The sequence below is a fragment of the Plectropomus leopardus genome, chromosome 6 (assembly GCF_026936395.1).
Source record: "Plectropomus leopardus strain MGB_pleo_1.0 chromosome 6, ASM2693639v1, whole genome shotgun sequence".
NCBI lineage: Eukaryota > Metazoa > Chordata > Actinopteri > Perciformes > Serranidae > Plectropomus > Plectropomus leopardus.
This window is the reverse complement of record NC_142181.1, coordinates 16293746-16321500: the sequence shown is the minus strand read 5'-3', so window position 1 is coordinate 16321500 and position 27755 is coordinate 16293746. Positions and strand designations below refer to the sequence as shown.

At 38.5% G+C, this 27755-nt stretch overlaps 1 protein-coding gene across 2 annotated transcripts; it reads right to left on the bottom strand.

The window, feature by feature from the left end:
- Positions 1–780: 780 nt before the first annotated feature.
- LOC121943206 (HHIP-like protein 1) lies at positions 781–22257 on the bottom strand. Of its 2 annotated transcripts, XM_088078880.1 has the most exons (15): positions 21842–22257; positions 20821–21694; positions 13924–14188; positions 12210–12489; positions 11974–12099; positions 11694–11837; positions 9176–9288; positions 8714–8854; positions 8222–8296; positions 7380–7506; positions 6835–6980; positions 6059–6140; positions 5671–5753; positions 4767–5123; positions 781–2492 (listed from the first exon to the last, which is right to left on the bottom strand). In XM_088078880.1, exons 2-15 carry the CDS (start codon positions 21112–21114, stop codon positions 1771–1773), a joined length of 2955 nt encoding a protein of 984 aa, XP_087935006.1. In that variant the 5' UTR covers positions 21115–21694; positions 21842–22257; the 3' UTR covers positions 781–1770. The 2 variants fall into 2 exon arrangements, with proteins under 2 accessions (XP_087935006.1, XP_042342606.1); XM_042486672.2 differs by lacking the exon at positions 21842–22257 and having other exon boundaries at positions 20821–21832.
- Between the last annotated feature and the right edge of the window lie 5498 nt (positions 22258–27755).

The window sequence follows — 27755 nt, the reverse complement described above, 5'->3', positions numbered from 1 at the left end:
TTTTAATTTGTTTAAATTACCTCTATGCTCCAGAAATCCTTATGGCTTTGACAGTATATTGTTCCATGCCATTGCACAGATTATATTCTACAACAAATATGTTTTAACACTGTGTAGCCTGTTTTAAAATTCATGATAAAGGAACTGACTTTCATGGGTAAATATTACACAAAATGCTAGAGGGAAAAAAAATTCAGGAATTAGCCAAACTGATACCTCCACAGTCATTCAAGAACAGTTTTATTTTCAAATTCTATAAAAGCTATTGAGAAAAAAAGGAACTGCATCCTGCCTTTTGCCTGACCTGTCTTTCACAGTGTAACACACTAGCGATCAATTTGGTTTCCTATTGAAAGATGTTGTTGAATGCTTTAAATGCCTGAATACTTGAGGGGGTTAGGGTAAAGTCTTTGTCACTTGTCTGGCTCCCACATGGTCACTGATGACTGGCAATTTGTCAATGCTGTCGGCCATTCTCATTGTACTCTAACAAAGTGAGAAAAATCGGGACATTAATCTATCTGTAGTCCTCCAAAGGTTTTCCAAAGATCTGTTGGAAACACAGTGGATCATATTAGAAACTGTACTGTACTAGAATATATATATATATACTACTGTATTGTGGGAAGAGGAGACCATTCACAAAGCCACATAATAGGACGAATATTTTTTGCAGTGACATTGTGTGCGCTGGAGAAAAATCAATGTGAATCAATGAGCTCCATTGTTCGTCAGCACTTTAGAGTAGATTGTCAGAGAATTATAGAGAATAACAAGAAAGTTATTTTGCAGTAAATCTTTATTGATATCCCAGGCACTCTGTGCCCTCAAACCTTCCTATGTAGAAGTGGAAATTGTTTTATTACATTCATCAAACAGAATGCCCAGCATTTCCTTGTTAAAAAATCTTTTCATTTTAAAACTACATTCAAAATGGTATCAAAATACAAATTATAAAAAGCTACTTTAAAAATAGACCTGCTGAAGTTACATGGTACAAAAATACAAATATCCTCTTGGAATAAGATATATTGTCTGACTGACTCATGAATGTCTAGAGAGTACGTAAACAGAGCACACGACCAGAATATGATTAAAGTTTATCCAAGACTCACTCAGTCCACTTTGAACATCAATATGCAAAACTGGAAAACATTAAAAAAGTGACATCACCACCATTAATGGTTATGAATAAGCAGCCCAGTCCCCAGAAGAAAATCTTGGCATTGACATTTCTACAAATCATGGATAATTTACGTTTGTATGTGTCATACATATATCAATATTCCAGAGTGATAGATAAATGTAGTGAGATAGAAATGAGCTGGCTTTGTCTGGAGGTGGTTGGGATGGTAGATGGTGTGACACCTCGGCGAGCAACTGCCAAGCTGCAGACCACTTTTTAGCAAGACAATGCAGCATTTCCAGCTGCGATTGTCCCACCGAAAGCGTGTATTTTCAGCCAAAACATGACCTTTTTTTGTGCCTGAGCATAACCACATGTTAACAACAGAGTTGAAAAACCTAAAGTTTCAACATATCTGCTGCATAACAACATACAAATGAAACATATCCACGGTTTGCAGAAGCGTACAGTGCCAACATTTATTTTGGCTAATGGGTTCAAATGAGCAGTCCGTAATAACCTATAAAAACTTTTTCAAATCCTATCTTATTTTCTTCTGTCTCACCCTGTACAAACCATACATCCATATATCACTCCACTATCTCCACCTTTCTTTCCTATTCTTTTATATTCACTCTTCTGTGCTAACCGCAGATTACCCCTACATCTTCCCCATGTGAGCAGTTGTGTTTCCCAACCCTTGATCTCTTGCACTCCAGCAGTGATCCCTCCCCGCCCTCACACTCTACATCATCCAAAAAGATCCTTACATTGTGGGCTGCCTCCCCCAGCGCCGCCCTCTTCATCACTGCCAACACTGTCGTGAAGCCGAGCTGTCGACACACCACAGTGCCTGCTTTGCTGGTGAAAAGGTCATCGCACACTGTCCCCCACTCACCACGGATAAATATCTCCACCCTACCTCGATCTGATAAACCATCAGCGCTCACCAGTCGTACTGACCCTACTCTCAACCTTCTTCCTCTTCCTCTCTTGTAACCTCTTCCTCTTGGCCTCTTAAATACTTGGTTACCCTCCCCAGCTCGTTCCAACTTCTCTCCAAGCCACAGCCTCTCTTCCTGTGATTTAGGCAATGTTGAATTGATTGATGGTCTCTGGGGCTTGTAGCTTGATGTTGTGGGTTTCTGGCTCCAAAATGACAACCGTGGCGTTGTCAACACTCCAAGATGCTGGTGGTATCGTGCAGAGGATGGAGAAGAAGGAGGTTGTGGTGAGGTTAAAGGTCGGGAGGTGGTAAGAGGGGTATTCTGAAGAGGTCTCCCATGTCTCTTGGATGGAGGTGTGGTGATGATTGGGGTTTGAGCAATCCTAGAGAGGGCTGCAGTCATGATGGTTGTGCGATAACCTGATGGAGAGACAGAATCACCCTCTTTATTTGAATATATGAAGTTTAACAAAGTGTTAATGTTTTTTTTTTGAAGTAACAATTTGAGAATTTGGGAAATATACTTATTCACTTTCCTGCAGGGAGTTGTTACATTCACTTAGGATTGAGTTTACAGAGAAGATGCCCCCATTTGGTAGCAAATGATATTGCAAGTAAATTTTTGGAAAGCTCCAAGGTCACGATTCATGACGTGTTTGCTGACGTTTTCAGAAATGGCGGCGGCCATGAGAGGTTTTTTTTTTTTTTTGGCAAATGGTCAGTTAATATGTTGTAAATTTAGTCATGAAGAGTTTTTCTTTGTAATTTAAAAATGTCTGAGATGTCTGTTCATATTGCCAACAGCCAAACAGCTTTTGCATTTCGTGACCCGCTCACTAACTTACTAAATTGCTAGCCTCTGTGACTTCTAGATGCCATTGCCTGGCAGTGAAATTCTTACAACTTAAACACTGAAACGCCAGCATTGTGTACAAGACTTTCTATGTTGCATTCACGAACCAACAAGTTCCATTTGAAGAAAGCGAGAAGATTGACACCACTATTATATCTATATAGTAAATATGAAGATGCTTTCTGCAGCTGGTTAGCTTAAATACTGGAAATTGGGAAAAAGCTAGCCTGGATCCGTCCAAAGCAAAGTCAATCTAACTAAACAGCTTGCTAATTAAGATATTATCTGCTTTGATTTGAAACAAAGTACAAAAGCGTCCATTAAGTCACTCCATTCGGCCAAGAAATACTTTTTATACTTACAATTTTTGTACAAACAAGATATAACATGATAATGAGTGAGCTTCAAAGGCCCTGGTAGATGGATTTTGTTGCCTTTGGACTAAGCCAGGCTAGCCATTTTGAGTCTTTATTCAAATTTACCACACAGATACAATCTTTTCGTCTACATCTCAACAACAAAGCAAATAAGCATATTTCCCAAAAATGTCAAACACATCTTTAACCCATAGCCTACACCAAAGTGGTTATTTGAAAACTTCAGATTTCACTAAAGCCATTTAAAGGAATGTTATCCTTGAAGATAAAGAAAAGACATAAACACAGACACACAAAGATGAATGTCCAAACTGAGCTGATGCAGAATCATTTATTTAAAAATAAATAATGCCAAAGTACCTGATTTAAATTAAAGTAGTGCAAATACCCAACACATAAATAAGCACAATTTTTCCTGCTTAAGACCCTTGTACCAGCCAAAGAATATAGTGCTTGCAGGATGTAAAGTTGCAACTTTAGCTAACTCACCTAGCCTACCTGAGTTTGACACAAGCTTGTGTGAGAGACTGTCTACATCTGCAAACGCAAACTTGTTATTGGTCAGTAAGCAGAACGTAAGCGAAAGCTGATACACTAAAACACTACTGTACTTTATACTAAGTTTCTAATAACATGACTGCAATTATACTGGCATTTAATAACGCAGATTTATTGGTTTTTCCCTTTTAGGAAATCTAAAAGTCTAAATCTAAATCTAAAACATTTCATGTGATTTCTTTTTTCCCTACTTTTTCAGTGCAAAGTGCAAAGACTGATATGAAGCATATAACAAAATGCGCTAACTATATAATTAACAATTGTTCTCAAGTTTTTTCAGGTTTTCAATATTCATGTTCTTGCTTATGTAATAAAAATCATTTTTGAGCTTCGAATAAATTATGCTATAATTGCCACAAGTGAGCTACAATTAAGTCCATTTCTACCCTGCAATATTTTGAGCTAGCTAATGCAGAAACCAAAAACTGATCAAAAGTGAGAAAAAAACTGTCTATATTTACAGTAAATCTTCTTCAGCATATCTGCACAACTATTTTTATTATTATTATCATTTTTGTTTTTATAAAGCTGAGTTATTAAACATGATATTTGTAGCAACTAAGAACTCTGCAACAACTCTGCAACTGTAATTTATAGTTTTCCAGTTTAAAAATGATGTGATTTTATCAAAGAGGGATTGTTTTATCTTTAAAGGAAAGCAAATTGCAAATAGTGTAATTATTTTTAGCAGTTAACATATTGAAATGTAATGCAAAAATAGAGCACAGAGGAAGAAACAACCTGGTCTGACACTGGTGGCTTTTCCCTGCACTATGGTGTGCACTGGTTTACTGGTGGGTTTAAGGTTAGTTGTGCCAGTTGACTCAGTGGTTGTGTAAAAAATGGATTTAGTGGCTGGGTAAGCAGTGGAGCTGCCGTGGTAAACAGGTGTACCAGTAGGCCTACCAGTAGGTGTGGTTGGGGCGGGGGTTGTTGCCATGGTCATCTGGATGGTTGTTGGTTTTATTGTTGTTGCTGTGGTGGGTTTTATTGTTGTTGCTTTCGCAGTTGGTGTCGGTGTCGGAATTTTTCTTGTTGATTTTCTTGTGGTCTGTAATGCTGTTGGCCTTGCTGCTGTTGTTGTTGCTGCTGTTGTTGGCGGTGGTTGAGGAGGTTTTCTTATTGTTTTTCTTGTTGGCATTGGTGGTTTTATTATTATTATGGGTGGTTTTCTTCCTGTTGGTGTTTTTGTTGTTGTTGTAGTTCTTCTTGTAGTTGTCGTAGGAACAGGCGTGGTGGTTGGTTTCTTGTTGATTACAAACTCTGCAAACAAGAAAGATATTTGTACATCATCATCAAAAAAAAAAAACACATCCAAACTTTGATACCAACACAACACCAACACAAACCAACACATTGCAAAAAAATATAAAAATAACTGACAATATTATTTTCTGAGCTTTCAACAGATAAATATCCAATGAGGTTTTGGTAGTGTGCATATGGTATGCAGCTAGAACTAGAAAGACAATGGACTCTAACATCAGGCAGACATAAAATTGTGGTTTATTTTCATTTTTCTTAAACGTAGTTTAAGAAAAAGTGCAATTAAAGTTGACCCTAAATCCTGCTACATCTTTTCAATGTCATTTGTTGTCAGTATTCTACGTCAAACTGTTGTTTGCATCAGATGTCCTGACTTTTGGTAATTGGATTTTGGTAATCGAACATCACAATCTAAATTCAGAGTCTATTATTTATATCTAAAGAACAACAAGAAAAGAAAAAAAACCACATTGAGAAACCAGGAGTGAAACAAAAGCTTACATGGAAGCAGATGACAAAACACATTATTTGAAGATTTCCTTACCTTCTTTGGGGTAGAAGTGAATCAGTTTTCCCTTTATCTTGACAGGTAAAGGCTTAACGCTGCATTTTCCCGGCGCCGCTCGCCTGTGTGGAAAGCTCACTCGTTATTATCATGGATGGAATAGTATTAGACCGGCTTGAAGGGGACTTTTTTTACCACAAGTAAGACTACTTCTACTTGAGTGATGAGTAAGTAATATTTCACTTAGTCCAGATCTGCATCATTCACATAGCACTTTCCCCAAACAGTTCATCTGATTGCTTTCTTTTTTGTGAAGTTTACACACTCACAATTGGTCTCTTGACAACACTAGACAATACTCTATAACACACACTCCTGTAGGTATGATGAAAGTGTACTGAAATAATGTGTTGTAATGGTGAACTACCTGGAAGGGTCCACTATCTTATAGATGAGTCCTGCTCTGGCCATGGCACTCGGGGCTCCAGTGGCTAAGAAATACAGTTCACCTAGAAAGATGGACAGAGGAAAGGGAGAGAGAGGGAGGCAGACAGAGATGAGTGGAGAGTTGAAGGAAAGAAAAAGGGATGGGGATGTTTACAATGAGCATGGATGGGAGAAAAGAGAAGAAAGGGACAGAAAGTGAAGGAGAGAAGGAGAAAAAAATGCAGGATGGAGAAAAGCAAGGGAAGGAAGAGAAAGTTCAGTTAACAAAATGTGTTCTGGTAAAAATGTGGGAAAGTCTTAGAGAAAAGGGGACTTGGACTTTGCTTGAACTTTTCAGCTTAAATCTCCTCTGAGGCACTTTCAGAGGGGAGGAAGAGATTATTTAAAACCAGCAGCATGTGAACTACACAGTTAATCAGCAGTCTCTTGAATGCAAGCCAGAGTTAAAGTCTAACTCTCTACTGGGTCCTTTAGGTAGTAATTTAATATTATCAACAATTTGACAAGTTAAAATTTAGTCTTTAAGAACACAAACCCTTTAACCATATCACTCAAACTTACATAATCCTAAATTAAGCAAAAATATACTGTCACACGTTATAATGACCTTATTAATTTTTCCTTGTAATTTTGCAAAATATTGTAAGTTACAATGGCTGTTTCTTTGCATGTTGTGAGATCATATCTTCCCTGAATCATATGCACAATAAGCAATGTGATGCTTGGTGGGTAAATGAGAAGTTCAATAGTTGTTACCTGCTTCATCTTCAGCGAAAGAGATGATGTGTTTATAGTAACTGTTGATGAGTTTGGGGAACTTGCAGGTCTGGTCTCTGCCCATGCAGATCTCATTGTAGTGCCATTCACCTGAAGTGACGTTCTCCTTCAGGGACATCAGACGCCTAAACAGCAACAAGTACCACAAATCAACATCATCTATATGCATACAGTAAATACTTTGACATGCACACATTTTACCGTAAACATAAACCCAGCCTGTGAACAATACTTCAATATAAGTGCAGTGTCTTACACTCCTTATTTAAAATGTTTGTGTTTCTCCAGCCACACATACTGCAATATTTGTTGCAGGCGGTAAATTAAGAAACTGTAGAAAAGGTTTGGCCAAAGTCCACAATCAAAGGACAAAGACAGATCCGTGTATTTTGTAATAAGGCTGTGTGTTGTGATGATGCTGCAATCACTGCAACCACAAATTGGACACTGGATCTCTGCAGTGATGGGCAAGGATATGTCTGTAGAAGATGTCTCAAGTTGTGGAAAAATGTGGAAACACTAACCCACTCATGAAATCCCCAAAGATGTAGAGCCCATTAAGGTTGGGCATTTGGCAGCCTCTGTAGATGTATCCTCCGGTTACTGATTTGCCCAACTTGTGAGGGTATGCAAAGATAGGCAAGATGTCATCTTAACACAGACATAGAAAAGCAAATCAGTTTACTTTGTTTATCATCGTAACAAGAGGACAATGCTGTATACTGCACAGGGAAGATGAAGAATGAGGAAGATTCATCTTATTTAGAGGCTCACGGAGAGTCATTTGAGTCTACAAACTTAAAGCTGGGCTGCAGAACTTTTGTCTCCCCCCTCTGGCAGTGAGAGTAATTAGATAAACATTTTTACTTAAACACGTGGCTGTCGGTGAGCTTGCCACACCTTTTGTGCACCCAGAGCACACATTTTCTTTTTACTTAAATCCTTCCTCTCATCCAAACATGGCCACATCTGGCTCCAAAATACCAAGACATGCCACGCTAGAGGCTTCAAAATGGGAGTCCACAAACCACTAGTCACAGTAGCTACCCGCATTATTTTATACAGTTTAAATATAAAATGCATCACTGAAAGCATGTGCAAGTCAGCACAGATTTACATCCATGGCACAGACACCCAACACCAATACTCTGGTATACTGATTAGACTGTTTTAAATTAAATGAGAGTTTACCCTTTTAATAAATGTCTTATACAATAGTTAGCTAAGTATAAGATTGCTTATAGTTAGCTAAAAATGCAGTACAATGACAAGGACAGTAAAAAAAAGCAATCTTTCTCAGTAGTTTTAATTGTTAACAGTAAAAGTGAAAAGAAGTGAACGGCAACAGTCCAGAAAGAGGCCTCACCTAGAGAGGAGTTTTGACAGAGTTTGCGATCGTAGCAGCTGAAGCCTTCTTTGGCTCTCCATCCATAGTTTCCTCCTGAAAATAAGGATTAACAAAGTTTTTGAAACTTCTCAGGTAAAGACCTATCGTACCTTTTTTTTTTTCTAAACTGAATTGCTTCAAAATTCAGTAAATATACGGTGAAACAACTTCTGGATTCACAGATCTATTGTTTGACTGTAATTAGATGTTTATTTCATGCCCTTTAACCAGATCCCATTCACCTAAATTGAAGGAAAGAGTACTGCGATTAAACTGTCTGACTCACTGACTAAGTGGTCTATCAGAGAACAGTTTTACATTATATGATGATGAGTAGATAATGACAGTTCCTGTAAGAGTGAACCATCTCACTTAGAGCTTTGAAAAGAATTTTGAACGCTCTTAGCGTAATAATAAAAAGTAAAATCTCCCCCTAAATTGAAATATTGCTTCAAACTAAAATCACTGTACCTTTAACAATAATGTCCACCTCTTCGTATTTGTTCTGTCCTACATCTCCACAAAATATCCTGCCTGCACCTCGACCTGTAAACGGGTCACCGCGGTCAATGGAGCAACGCCACATGTTTCGAACTCCATAGGCATAAATTTCTGCAAAGAAAGAAGAAAGAAAGACACAAATACATACATCATGTGAAGCTGTGTTCTCAAACTAAAGGCATATATTTCTAAACTGAATAGTGATTTGCATCCATCTTAGCTACAAGACATTGTTTTGTATTGTACATGGCAGTGTTTAGTCAGACTGTCATTTACTGAGTCATGTTTTGCTAAGCACGAAGAGACAATTTACAATTGTAACATTCAACGTAAATACTCAGTTCATCTTGAAAGGGACCAGATACAATTACATAATTCATTTAAATTCATATTCAGATATTATTCAGATGTAGAACACTTTAAGGGATTTACCGGGTCGTGTTTGCCTTTCCCCCAAGAATGGGTTGTCCGAGGGGATGCTGTATGGGGCACCATCATCGTTGTTCTCGATGTCAACGCGCAGCACCTTGCCGAGGAGTGTTGACCTGCCCAACGCGGAGAGAAGATAAGAGAGTGAGAGAGGCATCAAGACTGTGCTAACTGACTGAGTGGCAGAGTGAGGGCTCTTTTTAGGCTGACACAAAACAATTATTGACCTGAATCTTTTATGAATTTTTCTTTCCAAGGTTTGTTTCACTTTTGACCTTATGCCCATCATACCTTTTCTACTTGTTGCAAAAAATCGAATCTTCCCCTGTATTGACCTGTCCTGCTTTCTATTCTGCTCTCTTGTTTTGCTTTCTCGTCTACATTCTTCTCTAACTTTTACTTTGTCTTCATCCAACATCTTGTCTTTGGTTACTGTCCTTCACCTTTTTCTCTCTCCGTCCATCTGAGCTAAATGTCTAAATTTGCCCTTTTCGTCTTTCCTTTTCTGATCTGTTCCTCCGTCTTGCTCTCTACTTTCATTCACTCTGCAGCTCTCTCCTCCCTTTGCCTCGGTTGCTCCCTCTATGTACCCCTTTCACACTCTTCCCTGTCCCTCTTTTCCTCTCTCTCTCTCCCTCTACTCTCCACATACCAGTGTGTGGCAGTCCGCAATGTGTAGTGTCAATATTAGACTTGGCAGGCTGTTGCCTCCCTCATTCCCAGAACAGCTAATATGGCCTGTCAACAAAACCCCTCAGAAACAGCTAAATGGCTATACTATAACCGTCTGGAGAGAAGGTGTCAGCATCTCATGTAAACCTGCCTAAATGTTTTGTAAACTGTGCTATCAACCTGCCGCTGATCAGATTCATGTTTTCATCAGAGGGTTTCCCCAGCCACAGCTCAGATTTTGAGATAGTTTTTGAAGACAAACATCATTAATATTCAAGTTTATCCTGTCTATGAACTTAAAATATTCTATTTTTGGCATGAAGCTGGGGAATTAATTTCACTGTTTTAATTTTAAATTACGTATTTGTCATCCTCACAATTCGCAGCTAATATGCATGACATTCTTAGAGTATTGTGCAATATGAATACTGAAAATGAGCAGTAACATATGCACCTGACCTTTTTGACCTTTGGCTGTGATTAACATTGAAGCCACTGAGAGCTAATACATTTAATGAAGAACAGTTGTAGCATCTAGCTGAATGAAGGTCAAACCTTTATTACAGTGGGGAAAATCCACACATAATAGCATCCACGAATGCTTGAGCACATATGTAAACATATAAACATCGCCTGAAGATACAGCTGACCTATCTATTGAATGAATCATGGTAAACACACTGTAAAGGTCATGTAGTTAACGAAAAACAAATAATGCCCCACAGTCCCTTTAATAAAAGCTCCTTTTATAAACTCTATGTGCTTTCCTATTGGCATAAACACAGCCTCTCCTTGACTTTTAAACTATGTTATGTCTCCCGTTGGGATCTGTGGACTGCCACCAGATACTAATGTGGTTCATTGTTTTATTTTTCATTGGCAAAGTCTAAAAAATGAGAACAAGTCCACCACCATTACCAAAAATATGCAGTGTATTAACAGAAATATCTGTCTCTGTTACTCAGTGGATAGTTCATTCACACTGCGTCTGCAATGATCTTAAGTGACGTGCTTACATTTATCCCTGTTAATGCAATTATAGTCTTTTCCAGAAGTGTTCAACATTTCTAATTTCAAAGTTGACATAAGATCGTCACAAATCCTAGAAAATATACAGTAAGTTAATTATTGCAATCCTAATTTTAAAAGGAAAGCAATCCTCTAAGCCTGGCAGGTATCAAGGATGCATTAATATGATAATTTATGTACACAAACGATCCCAAAGTAATAATTTGCAGTATATGAGCAGATTCCCAGCCCAGAAAGATCCTCATTTTATGGGAATTTTCATAAGTGGAAGATAACCGGTCTTCAAAAAGCTATCATTATGGTTGAGCAACTTCACAGTCTGCAGAGCTATGAAGTTTATCTTCTTCATAATTTTGATCCTTTTCATTAGACTTAATTTAACTGGCATTTAATTTACGGCAAGTCTTATTTGGCAGAACTTGCTGGTTCTAACCAGACTTTGGTATTTTTTAATGCATCATTATGTAGTCAACAACGTCACAGTGTCTGGCAAAATTTTACATGATGAGAACCTTTATCATTTAAAATTTTAACAACCTTCTAGAGCAATCAAAAGATGTGTTTATCTTATTCAAAATAACATAGAAGGCTGAAGCTTTACAGGGAAAATGATTTTCCAAACAATTACAGGTGAAACCTTTCCTGGGCTCACGTCATACATGTATAGCTCATTTTAAGGTTTGCTGTTGCAGCATGTAAACTGTTTTTTTTAAATAACAACAGCATATAACTTGTGGACTTTGTTGAGAGTTGTGACAATCTGAAGGGAGTATAATCACAATCCTATGGCATGCACCTTCATGTCTGAAATTGTACTTACTTGTTCTGTGCATTGCCAAACTTTCCAAATGGGTCGCCACCTCGGCCACCATCACCGATGAAGATGTACAGGTATCCGTCATGGCCAAATAGAAGCTGCCCTCCATTGTGATTCGATGCCGGCTCCACCACCTCAAGAATGGTTCTAAACCAAGAAGTACAAGTACCAGAACTTACACATATTCCAGTAGTCTGCCAATATACGACTAAAAGTCTATCAACATAAACATCTCAATAATGTCTCTATTTGCATTTTGTTGACTTTGTACTTCTGTTCTTACCTCTCAGAGGAGTGGTCTAGCTGGTTGTCATCATGTGGTAGCAGTGTGAACTCACTGATACGGATCCTCTCCTCCTTCTTGACAGACACAGAGTAGTACACATAGGCTTTCCTGACTGTGGTGATCCTATGCCCAGCAAAAAACTAAAGTCAGACTTCACAAATGGGCACATTTAACCTTTCCATTGCTGTTAATGTTTCTACATAACTCTCACAAACTGTTTTAAAAGTATGAACCTTGGATGTAAGGCTATACAGAGGAATCCTCTCTCATCTCCAGCCCACCGCGATGTGAGGACAGCACGTGTGAGGTTGAGGAAAGGACGGTCGATCCTGGAGCCATTGGCCAGATACACCCACACAAAACCCAGCTGCTCCGCCACAAAGAATCGATGAGTTCCATCATCTGCGTGGATCATGGCCACTGGGTTGCGAAGCCCGTTCGCAACCTCCTGTAAGCACAGCTCCAGACATCCTTTGGGATCCTCACGTACCAAGCCCAGGTTAGCATTCAGTTCTGGGAACAAAGAGAATGCAGGAGATGAGACAGGAACCAAGGAGTACAAAAATGCAATTAATGTATCAGTGTACAAAAACAGAGAAGTGTACAGCCACTGACTGTTAGCAATTTGGGAATTTTTAGGGCATACATTCTCCATGTATTTGTTTATTTTTTTTACAAAGGGTTTAACTTGAGCCATGCCTTATAATAATTATAGCAATAATTTCACAAACATATGCGTTTAGTGGTATACAACTTTTAATTTTTTTTTCACAACACAATGGTATTGAATTGGTACTCACTATTGGACCATATGAAAATTCAGGTATCGGTAAGGAAAAATGGTATCTGTCCAGGTCATCCATTTTCATCTACTTATTTGGGGCCAGGGCAGCAGGCTGAGCAAGGTAATTCAGACATCCCTCTCCCTAGTAATGTTTTCAAGGTCTTCCTGGGGGATCCTGGGGCATTCCCAGGACAGAAGAGGCATATAATCCTTTTAGCATGTTCTGGGTCTACCCCAGGGCTTCTGACCACTTTGACATGCCCAAAAAACAGAAGACGCCCAGGAGGCATCCTGATCAGATGCCTGAACTGTTTACTGGCCCTTGTCGAAGCAAAGGAGCAGCAGCTCTACTGAAGCTTCGTCTGGTTGTCTGAGCTCTGCCCGCTGTGTTCTAAGGCTGAGCCCAGCCAGCGTACGGAGGAAATTTAATTTGGTTCTCATTCTTTCGGTCACAAAGCTCATGACCATAGGTTAGGATCAGAACATAGATAGACCAGTAAATCAAGAGCTTTTCCTTTCAGCTCAGCTCCCTATTCACCACAACAGTCTGGCACAATGGCTGCATTGCTGTAATTCTGCACCAAACCACTTCCATTTTTTCCCTCACTTATGAGAAAGACCCCAAGATACTTAGCTCGCTTGCTTAGGGCAGCAACTCATTGTCAACCAGAGGTGGGGGAGGTCTCCTTTTTTTTTGGGAGAAGAAAACCATACCCTCAGACTTGGAGGCACTGACTCTTATACATTCACAAACTGCTGCAAATCAGTTGTCCAATCGCTCCTCCACAATTTTCTAACCATGCTTCTGTTCTGTGACATAATTTATGTCTTAATCATGCTTTTTCCGAACAGACAACCTTTTGTGCAGACTAGCAAGGAGTGGTCATGTCTTTTCATAAATTATAATTATACTGTCTTGTTGGCACTTAGTTCAGGCTCTTGTCAAGAATAATTTAGGCATTTTTTTTAGTCTATGACAACCTGTTTGTTCTTGTTGGCATAAGTAAATTTACGTAAGTAAAGGTAATGAATTAAATGTATCCTCCAATGCTTTTTTCCCCTCACAGTTAGCTGGCTTAGTTGGTGTGTGTGTGTGTGTGTGTGTGTGTGTGTGTGTGCCTGCTGCTGAAAACAAACATCTGTCTCACATGTATACACCATACCTGTATTTGTCAATACATTAGGATAGCAGTACTGTTTGTCCTTCAGCTCCAGAAAGTCGCAGAACCTTCTGCGATCTTCTTCTAATGTTGCAGTCAGGTTTGCAAACTGCTGCGGGCTTCCCAAGTCCTCCAAGAGGAGGCTGAGCGTGTAGCGGCACTGATGCCAGTATTCAGAGCAATAATCACCGCACAGTCCAGGCAGCATCCTCATTGGCGTGTTTGCATCTTCAGCATCATACAGGTGGGCGGAGTATGGAGAACACTCCTGTGAAAGGAAAGAAAATGTGATTTAGATGGATATTTCTGACTTCATCTACATAGATTTTCACCAGTGTTTACACTTATTAGCTACTTTAAGCCAATGTGTTTATTTCACATGTAAAGTTAAGGACATGCATGGATCACATAAATATAGGATTTGTGCACCGCAGCTCCTCACCGCCTCAAATTGACTGGTCAGGCCAGCTGGGTTATGCACAGGCTGTCTGAGTGCAGCCTGGTATAAATGGATCCCAGGAAAGTCCAGTCAGTTATTAAGTCACAACCACACTGTCCACACCCAGAATGGTGAGCTGCAGGCACAGGGAGTCACGACACCCAAACCGTCATGTGGTCTACTGGTGCTCTTTAACTCAGTGCCGGATCAGCTTAACCGATCATGACCAGGAAACTGAGCCCAAAAGCCCAAAAAAGACAACATCACTTGTGAAATGCTTGGCAGGACACAAATATAAACAACTTACCAACTAGATCCAAGGCTTCTGATTAAGTGCAGTATGTATTTTATTTGAGAGATGAGTTCACTTTTCCCCAAAAATGCTTTTAGCATTTAAGAAAAAAACAACTGGAGCCAAAAAGTTTAAATAATTTAGCACACATCAGAAGAACTTTGGCTGGCTCTTATTTACAGAGCACTTGTGCACCTTGAAAGCAAATGTGTTGTTGTCTGTTTCCCAGGCAGACAGATAAATATGTAAAGTTTGTATTGTTTTGTTTCAGAGTTTTGCACTTAACTGTTACTTTTGAAAAATGAAGATTACTACTGTTGTTTGAACTTTTCTAATTGCAACCACATGTTAATAATCTGCTGTAACAATAACAAAGTTTTAATTTCGATTAAACAATCTGGTGAACATAAACACAAAGAGTAAACAACAGAAAGTGCAACCATGCACAAACACACAAGAAACTAGAACTTTATTTGTGCAACTACACACATAAACTTTGTGTATAACACTGCATGTGTGTGTGTTTGTACCTGAATCTGCTGCTTATAAATAATTTCAACTTTTACCTCTATGCGTCAAGCTCAAAACTCCCCATTAACTATGACGCATTATTAATTATGAATATAATAGAGAGACGGAAAAGGAACAAAGTCATGTGCCTGAGTGTGTATATGCCTCCAAGTTTGTGATAAATGTCTGTTATTTCTCAATACTTATATCATTCAGTCATTTCATTAGTTTTACAAGTGGTGTATTTCATCACCTGTGCTGATTAAGTTGCAAATTGCAAAATATGCCTGTTTTCATGCCTACTTTACCTAAATATTCATTGCGCAGGTAATAGTTAATAAAAATCTACTGGCTTATAGAATTTTTATATAATTTCCACATGATGATAGGCAGGGCTAGTTTATTTCAATAGCACCTTATCATACACAAATGTTAATCAAAGTGCTTCACTGACAGATAATTTAAAATAAAAAAATTTAAAAAGAAGAATTAAGAGAAGAAAACAGGATCAATAAAGGCACAGGCAAGTTTAATAAAAGTGAAGATTAATTTTCAAACCAAATTAATCAAATAAAAATAATAAAAAGCTGATTTAATAGCATCGTGAAAAAGAGAGCAGTCTTAAGCTTAGTTTTAAAAATTGCTTCAGTTGGGGCATATCTTAGGTCCAAGGAGAGCTGATTCCAGCAGTGGCCAGCATGATGGCTAAAGCTATTTATCACAATTGGATTTAACTTTGGGAAACACTAACTGATCAGTCCCCGCAGAACTGAGAGACTGACCCAGCCTGTACTTTGCAAACATGTCTGCAATATATTTTGGGCCCAGACCATTGAGTGAATTATAGACCATAAGTAGGACCTTGAAATAAGTTTTCTAGTTAACTGCAAGTTAGTGCAAGGATCTAAGAATTGGCAAAAGGGTTTCTTCCTGGTGTTTGCCAGTTTTCTTGGAGCTGCAATTTGGATGAGGGGTAACTGTCTTGGCCTTAATTGGGACGGCAATAAAGAGTCCATTGCAGAAACCTATCTTTCAAGAAATAAAAACACGAAGGAGCTTTTCTTAGTCTTGCTTGGACACAAAGTGTCTCATTTAGCTAAGTTTTTTCGAGATGCTAGAATGATGGTTGTGTTACTGCTTTAATGTGGCCACTGAAATTGAAATCTTCATCAATGATTACACCAAAGATTTAACATAGGTGTTAGTTTTAAGTCCAAGGTAAACTTAAGCGCTATAGCCTTCCTTTTTTACTGCCAAAGAGAAATATTTCATACTTTGAACAGAACAGTTTATCAAATCTAAATCATTAGAAAGAAAGATCCATTCAGGGAAAATTACACAACAAACAAAGTCCATTAATCCAAGCAAAATGAGAACATGAGCACACTCAGGCAACAATGACAATCTGGCAACTGAATGGAGGAAACATTGGCCTTTAAATACACAAGGGCCTATAACTAACTGCACACATGTGGGTGAAACAAGACACAGGTGAAACCCATGAGGCAATCACAAAAGGCGGGAAAACTCGTAAAGTAAAAGTAGCACTACACATAATAAGAACACATTTCAAAATAAAACAGGAAGTGGACATAAACACAAGAACAGAAACTTGAAAGAATACCACACCCAATTCCTGTCCACTCAAGCCTGCAGGAGCCATTAGACTGTGCTTTTTAAGCCATCGTAGTGGAGTTCCTTGAAATAATCAATTTAATATATTTTTGTTGTGGCACTGGTTAATCCCTGAGGTTAGGCATTTATGTTTCTGGCTTTGTTTGATTTTTGTACTCATGCAACTTCAGCATGCCGTTTCAGCTTAATTGAACCCCTAAAATTAACCAAAGCCAAAAATAATAAATAAATCATTGTTAATGCAAAAAAAATGAGAAGAAGCAAACTAAGAGAGAGTCTTTGGTACATTACATGAAAGTACATTGCTGGGCTGAGATCAAAGCCTCACTCGGAAACAGCTTTGCGGGGCAAAACAAAAGCTGTGTTCAGTCTGAGCTGCTGGTTCTGCTCATCAAAACAGTTTCTGGGATTTGAAGCAGCCAAAAGCTCAATAGACTGAAGTCATAATGCTTCCGACAGTTTGATTTCTTTATCATGCAGTGAAGACGCAGGAGTCATGCATATGCTTCACATAAAGCTTTCTGTAAGTGTTTTAGTCAGGAAAATGGAAAACATAAACGGTAAAAGGTACATTACAGAGTGTTGAGTTACTGGTCTATGGCTGCGTCAGTGCACGGTGTCTTTACTTCTCCTGTTGTTGAAAAACCAGCCATTGTTCTGAGACAGTCTTATTTTGGCTCATACTATCATAGGGTAGGATAAATTCATGTAAGTGCAAACAGCTGTTCCCTAACAATACAGCCACTTCAAACTACTATAATTTGGTGTTTACAGTTGAGAATAAACTTAAAGCTCAAACTTGAGCAGGATATAACCCTCCTGACTCCCCACACTGCACTGAAAAGTCAACAAAGCGACATTTTATTACATTTAAGAGAGAGAGTAGTCATTACAAACAGAAAACCAGGAGCTGGAATCAATGCCCAGAGAGAGAGAGAGAGAGAGAAAAAAGTGAGATGAAGAGTAAAATGGAAATAACCATGCTTCAAGTTTTTTATATAGACTGATCCAACTAGAGTAAATGTCATTTGCTGCATGATGCTAAGTTAGCTGTGACTGTGGTCAGAGAGGGAAAACAAGCTATAGACTTTCAAATGACTTTGAGATTTGGTGTGGTATTTTGCCATCACGTGCTGTTTGGAAACTTGAATATGAGCTGCAACTTTCTACTGCTGCAGAAAAAACTACCGTGCACCGAGAACATGCAGAAACACTGTTAGGTATCAATTAAAAATGCAACAAATAATTAATTCTGCGTTGTTAATTGCTCTCTGAATGTTTTCAAGTGGCCTCAGGTGGGTTTTGTTGTTTTTAATCATTGAATGTGGTCTTATGAAAAACTATAATCAATTATTGTAAAACAGCCGCACTAGACAACCTTTCAACTTCTGTCCACCTGTTTTTATGGGGTTTATTGATCTTCATTTTTAGGTGTCTCTGCCTGTTTCTCTGTTTCATCTATGCCGAACACTTTTTCTCTTTTCACTGCATTTATCTGTCTCTTTCTCTGCCCCTCTCTTCCAGGAATTTGATGTATCCTGGACCCCTGGCCAGTGGAGGAAATGACTGTTTGTTTGGTCAGTCAAGCTCAAGGATGATGACAATCTCCCTCTTGTCTCCCAGACACACACACACACACACACACACACACACACACACACACACACACACACACACACACACACACACACACACACAAACACTAACTAATTTTCCCTCCCATCTGTCTCGCTCTCCATCTATCTGTCTGTCCATCTTCACTGTCTCATTGATATCAGTGCCAGGAAGCTCCTGCAGTGCAGTCGGAACAGAGGCCTCAGTGTGTTGGCTTTACCCAGGATAAGTACCTTGGCAGTGGGGTAATTTGACCACTTCCAGGCCATCTTTTAACCCAGACCGTCGACCTGGGAGCTGAAAACCACAGAGTGGGTCTCAGTGGGGCTCCAAAGAAGATTAAGAAAATATTTTTTTGGAAAATCTACATAAACAGTTTATAAGATATATAAATACTCATAACTTAAAGAAAGAGCAGCCACATAGCCTCTTTAGTCAAAAGACTGAAATAATTTTTAAAAAATGGAAAAAGTCTGAAACCAAAATACTTTGTTTACTTTTAAGATAGCCTAATTGCACTTATTTAAGTAATGAACAAATTGTTTGCCTGTGAAATGGTACTTTAGAAACTTCTTTACTAAAAGTAGGTCTACATGTTAAACAAAGAAACCCCTCTCTAGGCTTTGCATATCCACATACTAAACTTGACTATATTTTACCCAAACTGCACTAACTGCTTTAAATCGTACGTGCACTGCAGCACACATTACGCACAGTCTTTAGTGCCTGGATAGAACCATGAGGGCTATAATTACCATAACGATAGAAACCTATATTTTAGAAGTCAGACGATTTGTCACCGCCTTAACATAGCATATGATGTAATAAACTGCCAGGAAGATGTGCAATGTGTTTTTCCCATTGTTTTGACATTGATATCAAAGAAGTCTAAATTACAGGACAGACCACAGCTCCAAATTAAGATTTTATCCAAGGTATATGGGCAAGGGCAAATTTACACTGCATCTATCATTCATTTTGTGCTCACCATCTGCACAAAGTTAGTGTCTGAGGCGCACAGTCAGCACCTAATTATGCAATCATTATGTGGGACTGGCTTCATGGCTCATTCTTCCAGAGAAGGAGTTCAGAGCTGGTATCTAAGATTAGCAAGCTGAGGAAAGAAACAAAAATGTCGTGAAACTAAAATAGAAATACTCATTATATTAAATAACATTCCCCAACCTTAACAAACAGTCCTGCTCCGAGGAAGTTGTAGTATTTGTGATTCTACTACAGTGTTGATATAATGACCTTAGTAACATTTGACTTAAGAAAGAGAAATGTGAAGACATTTGATCATATGCAGTGTTTTTTTTTATGAGAAAAAGTTATTTTTTAAACTAATTGAGAGTGGATTCCTTGCACAGGATTTGTTTTACACACATCAATAAGGTTTCTCTAGAATTAAGGGTAATTCCGTTTTCCCATCCACAACATAGGGGGGAACAGGGAGAAGCAAATATTATTCATAACTAAGGTCTAAACATTATTCCAGCTCTTCTAAGTTGAGTGCATTTTGTTGGGTTACTAGAAAGAACGGTACTGTAAATGTGTTTGTTAAATTGTGCTGCAATCATTTGCAGGACAGTCATTGTGCCTCAGGGTCTGGAGTCCAGCTTACTCATGCCTATGTCTGTCTCTCATGTGAGAGAAAATACTAAACAAGGTTTTTTGGGGAATCTGGAAGGAATGAAGCATAGCTGCATCACTGTGGATTTACTACATATGTTGCACACATGAGAAAAAGTAAGAAAGTGAGTTGCATTAAAGGATTTCCTCTGGATTTAGTTTTACTTTTCCAATCAAAAGGCTAGCTTTTGTTCTACATTTCAAACAAAGTTGAAAAGTTTGATGCACAGCATTGTTTGACTAGTTTAGATTGATACAAAACACATGACCACTAGTTAAGTCTGCGGTTTGGCTCTCCAAGCATGAGTAAGTGCTGACTAACAGATGTCAACCTCATGTAGCCGTTAAACCACATGCTTTGTTGGTTACTGTACTTTGTTGGAATCAGGTCTGAAGAAACAAACTGGTGTTAGCTTTGGAACTAAACAGAAACTTGGATTTTGAGATGTTTTTGTGTGTTTTTGTGACCACTGAAATATAAATGACATTATTACTACTTAGGTTTACAAAATCTGGGACTTTATAGTTACACATACACATAGTGGGGAAAACACGCATGTGGATTACACTATAAAAATGACTGTATTTCTCTCACATCTTTACTTTAGCAAGTGGCAGATGCATGTTTCCACTGCAATGCTATCATTTCACATTATCCCAGAATGTCACATAATCAAATGGAAATGATAATATCATAGCATCCAGATGCCTGTGTAAGGAGCGCATGGACACACAATCAAACATAGTAATTATAAGGATAACTAAATGTTTTGCTTACCTGGCAGAGGATGCTGCGTATGTACTTGGCACATGTCACATAACCTGAGTGGTCAAAATTGTCCATGATGGAGTAAAACCTGACTGATATCTCCTTATCTTTTTCCAGATCACAGCATCCAAACTTAGTATACTCCTTACAGAAGAGCAGTGGCTGCCTGGGCTCAAATGGAGGCTTGTAGTCCAAACACTGGGGGTGACAGCACCCTCCCCAGGCCTGGAGGAGCAACAGAAGGATGAGGGGAAGGAGATGAGGGACGAGGCCATGCTGTATATTACCGGTGTGTGAGGTCATGGTGTCAAGTCTTTTAGTTCAGGATAGTTTGGCTCTTGACCCAATTTTGTGTAAAACAGAGTGGCTTGGATATGATGTTTCACTATAATGTGTGAAAAGATTGAAGCCTTGTTGTAAGACAATAGTCATGTTACATTTCCACCAGCATCTGTTGAGCACAGGTTTGAGAGTCAAAGTTAGCTTTTCTATCAGAGTTTGGAGTATTGGATGTCCTCATTTGATGTACTGGTCTCTGCAATTTCAAGCAACCATATGTGTAGTAGTTTGAAAGTGTGTATCAAACACTTGGCATCACACTTGCCTGCAAGTTGGCCAGAGACCTGAAATGCTCTCAAAACACAGACATCATGTTTATATGGCAAGCTGCCCTCTTGGTGTGTGTAAATATGGTTGAGTAAGGTCAAGTTGATTCCGGTCCAGTGAATTCTTTTGATGGTGGGGAGATCTGCAGTGCAGCTGTGTAGGTGGTGTGTCGAGGCTGGCAGACCCAATGTCCAAAAGTTATGCTGATGCAGAGAGATTTAGTCCTTGTCACTACAGTAGTACAGTATCTTCAAACATTTATAGTCTTCAAACACACCTGCGGATCACAACCCAAACTCATGAATGAAAGAAAGTGTCCAAATCTTCCAGTTACTGAAAATGAATGTCCATAACATGACAATTTCTCAAAAATACATTATTTTCTGGATGCTCAGAAATCCAAAACAAAAAAAAAACCACTCACTTTGCAAAGTAGTAATCCAGCAGGGACAGAAATTTAAAGGTGCACCCTCAGCCGAAGTTTCTGCAAAATATTTACTTCCAGCTTGAAGTCACTTGGAGAGTTTCACTGTTTTTTTTCTGGACACGTGCTCACTTGCTGCAGCGGACGTGTGCCATACATACAGACAGCAGGAGAAAGTGGGAGAGAGAGGTCCTTTCATTCAGACAGAGCCACGCTGCAGAGCTCAGATCCCTCCCTCCTTGCTTCTTTCCTCCTCCTCCTCTTGCCTCCTCTCTTCTTTTCATTTGCTCTTTCATGCCTCTACAAAGACACATGCATTCCTTCCCATAGCATGTGGTCTATATTGCCCAGGAGTTGCAACTTTCCACCTCTCCTCCCTCGCGGCTCTCCCCCCGTCAGCATTCCCAGACCACCTCTCTGTCTCTACCGTTTCCAGACAGACCCACTCACACTAGTGTGTGTGTGTGTCTGTTTCTCTGTGCTTGTGTGGTCAGATGAGTCTGGACGTGCGCTGGAAGTAGAGACCAATGGATTCTCCAGGCATAGATCCAAATCTTATGTTAAAGTGCACAGCCGACCAACATTTGTATCTAATTACATTGCTCAAGTTTTTATAGCTGCATTATCTTCCAGTTGAACCACAGAAACAATCCAACAAATGGCTTAAAATATGGTTAACAATTGACTTTTGTCAATATGTTTTATTTTTTAAATCAACACTACCAATAATGTACAAAAATAATATATGCAATAAAAATTGTGTGACACATGACACTTGTGTGTTTCATCTCATTTTTGCCAACTGGTCAAAAAACTTTTTGCTGCTGGTATTAAAAAGTAAAGGCCAATATTACTGTATTATTACTGTAACAAATAGTGCTGTGACAACATCAGAGCATGAAGGTGCAGCAGCCAGTAGCTCCTAAAATCCTTGCTATTTTTTTGCTATGTTTTTCAATTTTTTTCAACACCACACCCCCTTTTGCTGAAGCATGAATTTTCTATGATAGAGAAGCACTTATCAACATTGGAATCAAGCAGACCTCGAGAGGGTCCCCATCAATGGCATAACTCAACCAGCCTGTCAGACCAGAGGAAAGAAACGAAACCGAAACCGAAAGCGCCGGATCAAAATAGGTAGGAGAGCCTGCATCAGGGCGAGGCTGACCCGCATTGGATGGAGAGCTGTTCCTCTACCAAACCTTTTTCTGTCCAATGTCCAGTCACGGGAGAATAAAGTGGATGAGATGCGATTGAGGCTCTCTTAGCAATGGAAAATCAGAGATCAGAGACATCTTCAGAGAGATATGGTTAACCCCTAACATCCCAGATCAGGCTGTCGCACCGGATGGGTGGACCTTGTTGGGAGCCATAAGGAAACAAGACTCTGATGCAAATCCTTTAACCCCTAAGATGTAGCAGGATCGGGAATAAATGTAATTTTGTTTTTTAAACTTTGTTTAAACAATTACGAATAAATCTACCTTCTACCTTCTGCTACCTTCAACATGTGTAGGTAATCAAATGGCTATTTACTTCTCCAATTCATTCAATGTTATGTTTTATTTTGACTGCAAAGGCAGGTTCTTGGAAAATACACAAATCTGAATGGAAATCAAATATTTCTTTCAGAATATCTTAAAAACAGATTCTTAACAGAACAGTAACCTTTTTCTCAAAATGTGATTGAAATGTTACTGTTTATCAATCATGTTGTAGACTAAAAGATGAGCTGTGTGTGTGTGTGGTTTGTGTAGCGCTTGTGTTTGTGTGTATAGACATACCGCAACCATCTGTGTCTCATTATTGCCCAGCCACCTTTCAGATCAGAGAGTGTCTCCCATCTGGCTGCCTGTCAGATACTTAATCACTCTGCACTCACAGATACAAATATAATCTACAGCCTGACGTTCCCTGGATAAAACAGACCGATGAGCACTTTATGTTATGTAACTTAACGGTACATCACAGCTCTAATAGATTTACACAACAAAATGTTGGTAAATCTGTACTTTTTAATATGGAATATAAATGAATCCCTCTACACACAACAGTTACCCTTTTTTAAACAAACCTCAATAGAGAGCTTTTAATGGTTCAATACACAAATAACGACTGCAATATGCAATTTTAAAGTCAATGCAGCACCAATAGAAACACCAAAGCAAACAGGTATGTGTGGGCACTGATACTTTGAAGGTCAACTGCACTTCAATGCACAAATTAAACATTTTTATGAGATTTTGAATCAAGCATTTATGATCAAAAATTCCTTTACATGTATATCAATACTTAGCCACAAACTTTGTTGTGACGTAGTGAGACAAGTATCTAAACCTTTTCGGCGCTTTTTTCAGCTGTTTACATCCAAAACCGAAAGTGTACAAAGTTATGTAGCAATGTGAAGATCAGATCTGTTAAGACATGATCAGAATTGTGCCCCGTAGCAGCCAACAAACATTTTCTGTAGTGTTTATGCTTGTAAAAAATACTAATCTTGAGAACGACAGTGAGTCAGTCTTTACAGGAAACCCCCCACACACACACTCTCATACACACACACACACACACACACACACACGCACATGCACAAACACACACACACAACTGCACTGTCAAGGCAACACGCACACTGACTCACTGACTGTCTCTATCTTTGTTTTATTCTCTTACACACACACACACACACTCTGCAAGTGAGCAGTTGCTGCTGTAAAACTTGAGGTCATTCTCTAGCAACGAGTTCATCCAAGGACAGTTAGACACACACACACAAACACACAAACACACACACACACACGCACACACACACACACAAACGCTTTCATAGTCATAGTACGTACTGTATAATCTAGTTGTATTATGTCATAACAACTCTCAATTAATATAGGATATCCCACTAATGTGGAAAACGTACTTCAGGCCAGTCTTCATTTAGATGAATAAAACAATAAAACAATATGCCTCAGTTGTCTTTTCTAGAATATATATATAGAGAGAGAATTTACAAGTTTATTATTACAAAAATAAGACTTTAGATAAGATAGATCTTGGTACTGCATGGACACCTGGACACAGATATACCAAAAACTTAAACTAGCATTACATTCACTCAGCTTTATACATTATGACCCCAATCATACAGAATCACGTGTAATCACGCCACCAAAGCAAAGACAAAACACTGTTGGGTAACCATTTTTTATAGACTATTTACTTTGAGAGTCTAGAATATTTACAAGGTCCTCATCTTTATCTTAACCTCCAGACATCCACAGCCTCCACAAATAAAGCATGCCGAGAGTGAAGGACTCAGAGGTCTCTGAAAATATCAGATGTACAAATCATACATTTCTTTAAGTCCAGCAATTTTCTACCACGATCAGGAAAATCAATAATTACCTGACAAATCTACTGTGTGCAATCTGCCTTCTTTCGGATTAGCCCATTGGTGTAATGCAGGAGATAGATGGAATTGTTTACCATCCTACCTCCATCTTGTTTTTTAAGCCTGGTACTTAAAAGATATACATTTACGTTCTGCATTTCGACTGCACATCAATGTACATTGTGTGCTGCAGAATTGTCCGATACGAATGAATTCCTTCAATGGTCAGAGGATGACAACACAAGCTTTATTGCCGCAATGTGCTGTTGAATTTGGCAGTACAAACAGATAACAATACATTGTGAATGTAAATATAATATGAGGTCAGTAGATCTGACAGTTCACCGTGGTGTTTAGACTTTACTTGACTCTCAGCCAATCTGACTGGTAAGGTGACAGGGACCTGCAATATTAAAACTAAAGTAGCCAAGAAAAACTGAGTAAGAAAGCCAAGTTTACATCATTATTTTCCTCTGCCCTTCTCAAACCATATATAGACATCTTTGTGCCTGAATGCTACAGCTACTCAATAAAAACACTGCTGTGCGAGTGTGTGTGTGTGTGTGTGTATAAGAAACACTCAGAAAGAAATACAAAGATATCAAATCTCTTGTAACAGGTGTTTCAACATCTAAAAATGATCATACTTTAGTTTATTGCACTATTTAAAAGTGCATTTTATAAATATATTGACTTCTTTACTTAAGCAATTCCACATAGTCTACTTTTATATTAGTATTAATATCTGCTTATCGTTTGGATTCAAAGTACACAAAGCATTTCTTGATAACTTTTTGTTTGTCTCACAAAGAAGTCTGTCCGGTCAGGCAGCCCTGCTCTCAGGCGTCAGAAGTTATTCATATCAAATAATTTTATCACAAAAGTCTGGCTCAACTGTTTTTTTATCCATCATTGTCTTTGTTTATCATTCATTAATCCCTTCCTCCTTTCTTGGCATAGCACAGTGGTAGATTAAATGTACTGCCAAAGACGCGGGTGATCACTGATTTTGTCAATGTGCAGCCAAAAGGTTTTTGTTTTTTTTTGCATTCCAGCAGATGAAATGCCTTGGCTTGTCTTCAAGATTTGTACTTTAGCAGCCTTGAAAATAGGCAAACACATTCTTTACTTTATTGGCAAGCTATATCTTCAGTGTTTTCCAGTGATGACCTGCTATATTTGTTCACTGGGGAAGATTAGATTCTGAACAAAATGTGATTCTCTCCTCAAGGTTAACAGTGACACAGTAACCGCTTAACTCACTTTTCATTTGCGTCATATCTCCAAACAGCCATATCCATCCATGTCATCCACCTTGCTGAAAAATAGCTGTAGCATTTCAGGAAAAAAGTGAAAAGTAAACAAATAAATACAAGTCTTTGTAAATTCTTATAATTTTGATACCTTAATTGATGTGATGATCGAATAAAAACAAACTAAAAGATGAAAATAGAACAAAAGGTGTTTGTTTTGGAAGCACTGTTCCCTGGATTTTAAATAAAAACAGAAAGAAAAGAATTTTTTTGTTACCTTAAATAATACAGGAGATTCCTTGTGTGTGTGTACAGGACAGTTTTGACTCCATGTTTCCATGTGTTTGCATATGTTCATTCATCTGTGTGTGTTTAAGGACCTCATCTCCGCAAAGATAGCCGTGTCTGGCGGCTCTATAGATGGCGTGCCCAGGACAGTATGAAGTTTGTGTTACATCCGAAACACACAGAGAATGTAATACACTTTACGCTTGGGCTTTGAAAAGAAAGAAAGAAACAAACAAAGACCGACCGCTATTGTGCTATAGATTCTGTCTTTAATACTCAATATCAAAAGTCTATCAGAGTACAGCTAATGAATTCCATCAGTGCATCAGCATTTCTGCAACTGTGGTGACGTGACAGCTCCATTAAAATAATATATCGAGAGAGTTTAAGGAGAGGCAGAAGTCCATCAAAATAAAATTACAATGTTATGATTCACATGTGAATATCAAACTATTCCATCATATATCGCCATATCATATATTCAATGTAATTTTACTGAATGTCACTCGCCTGAAATCATAAATTAAATTTACAGTGATGAACATTCCAGTAATAAGTTAAAGGCACTTTCCAGCATTTTTAACAATGCTGAAATAATGCAATTCGAATATTATAAATGATATAAATGTCATTATTATAAGTATATATATCTATATAGATATATATACACACAGTATATATAAGTATATCATAACTTAATTTCCAATATCACTGACAACATCCAGACATGTTTACCAAAATTTCTATTGTACAGTTTGAGTCACAGAATTTCTATGTAAAAGGCGGATAATTGCACCGCATGAATTCTACTTGCAAAAGAAGATGGAATGTTTAAGTATTATAAGGTCTAAACTGTATTTTTCATGTCTAAATAAGATGGTGTCATAATAGTCTAGGATTCTCCTAACGTCTGTATAAAGGAGCTGCAGTCATTATTATTTCAAACCAGGGAAGCCAGTGATCATCATTGTGTTAGAAGAAGTTG

Bases quoted from the DNA above. Each gene is read 5' to 3' on its own strand.
- LOC121943206 (XM_088078880.1), bottom strand. From the start codon at position 21,114: ATGACCTCACACACCGGTAATATACAGCATGGCCTCGTCCCTCATCTC. The intron at 12,490-13,923 runs GTATGGTGTATA...CTTTGTTCCCAG, and splicing joins TAATGTATTGACAAATACAG to AACTGAATGCTAACCTGGGC. The intron at 5,754-6,058 runs GTAGTTCACCAT...CTTTCCACACAG, and splicing joins AAGATAGTGGACCCTTCCAG to GCGAGCGGCGCCGGGAAAAT.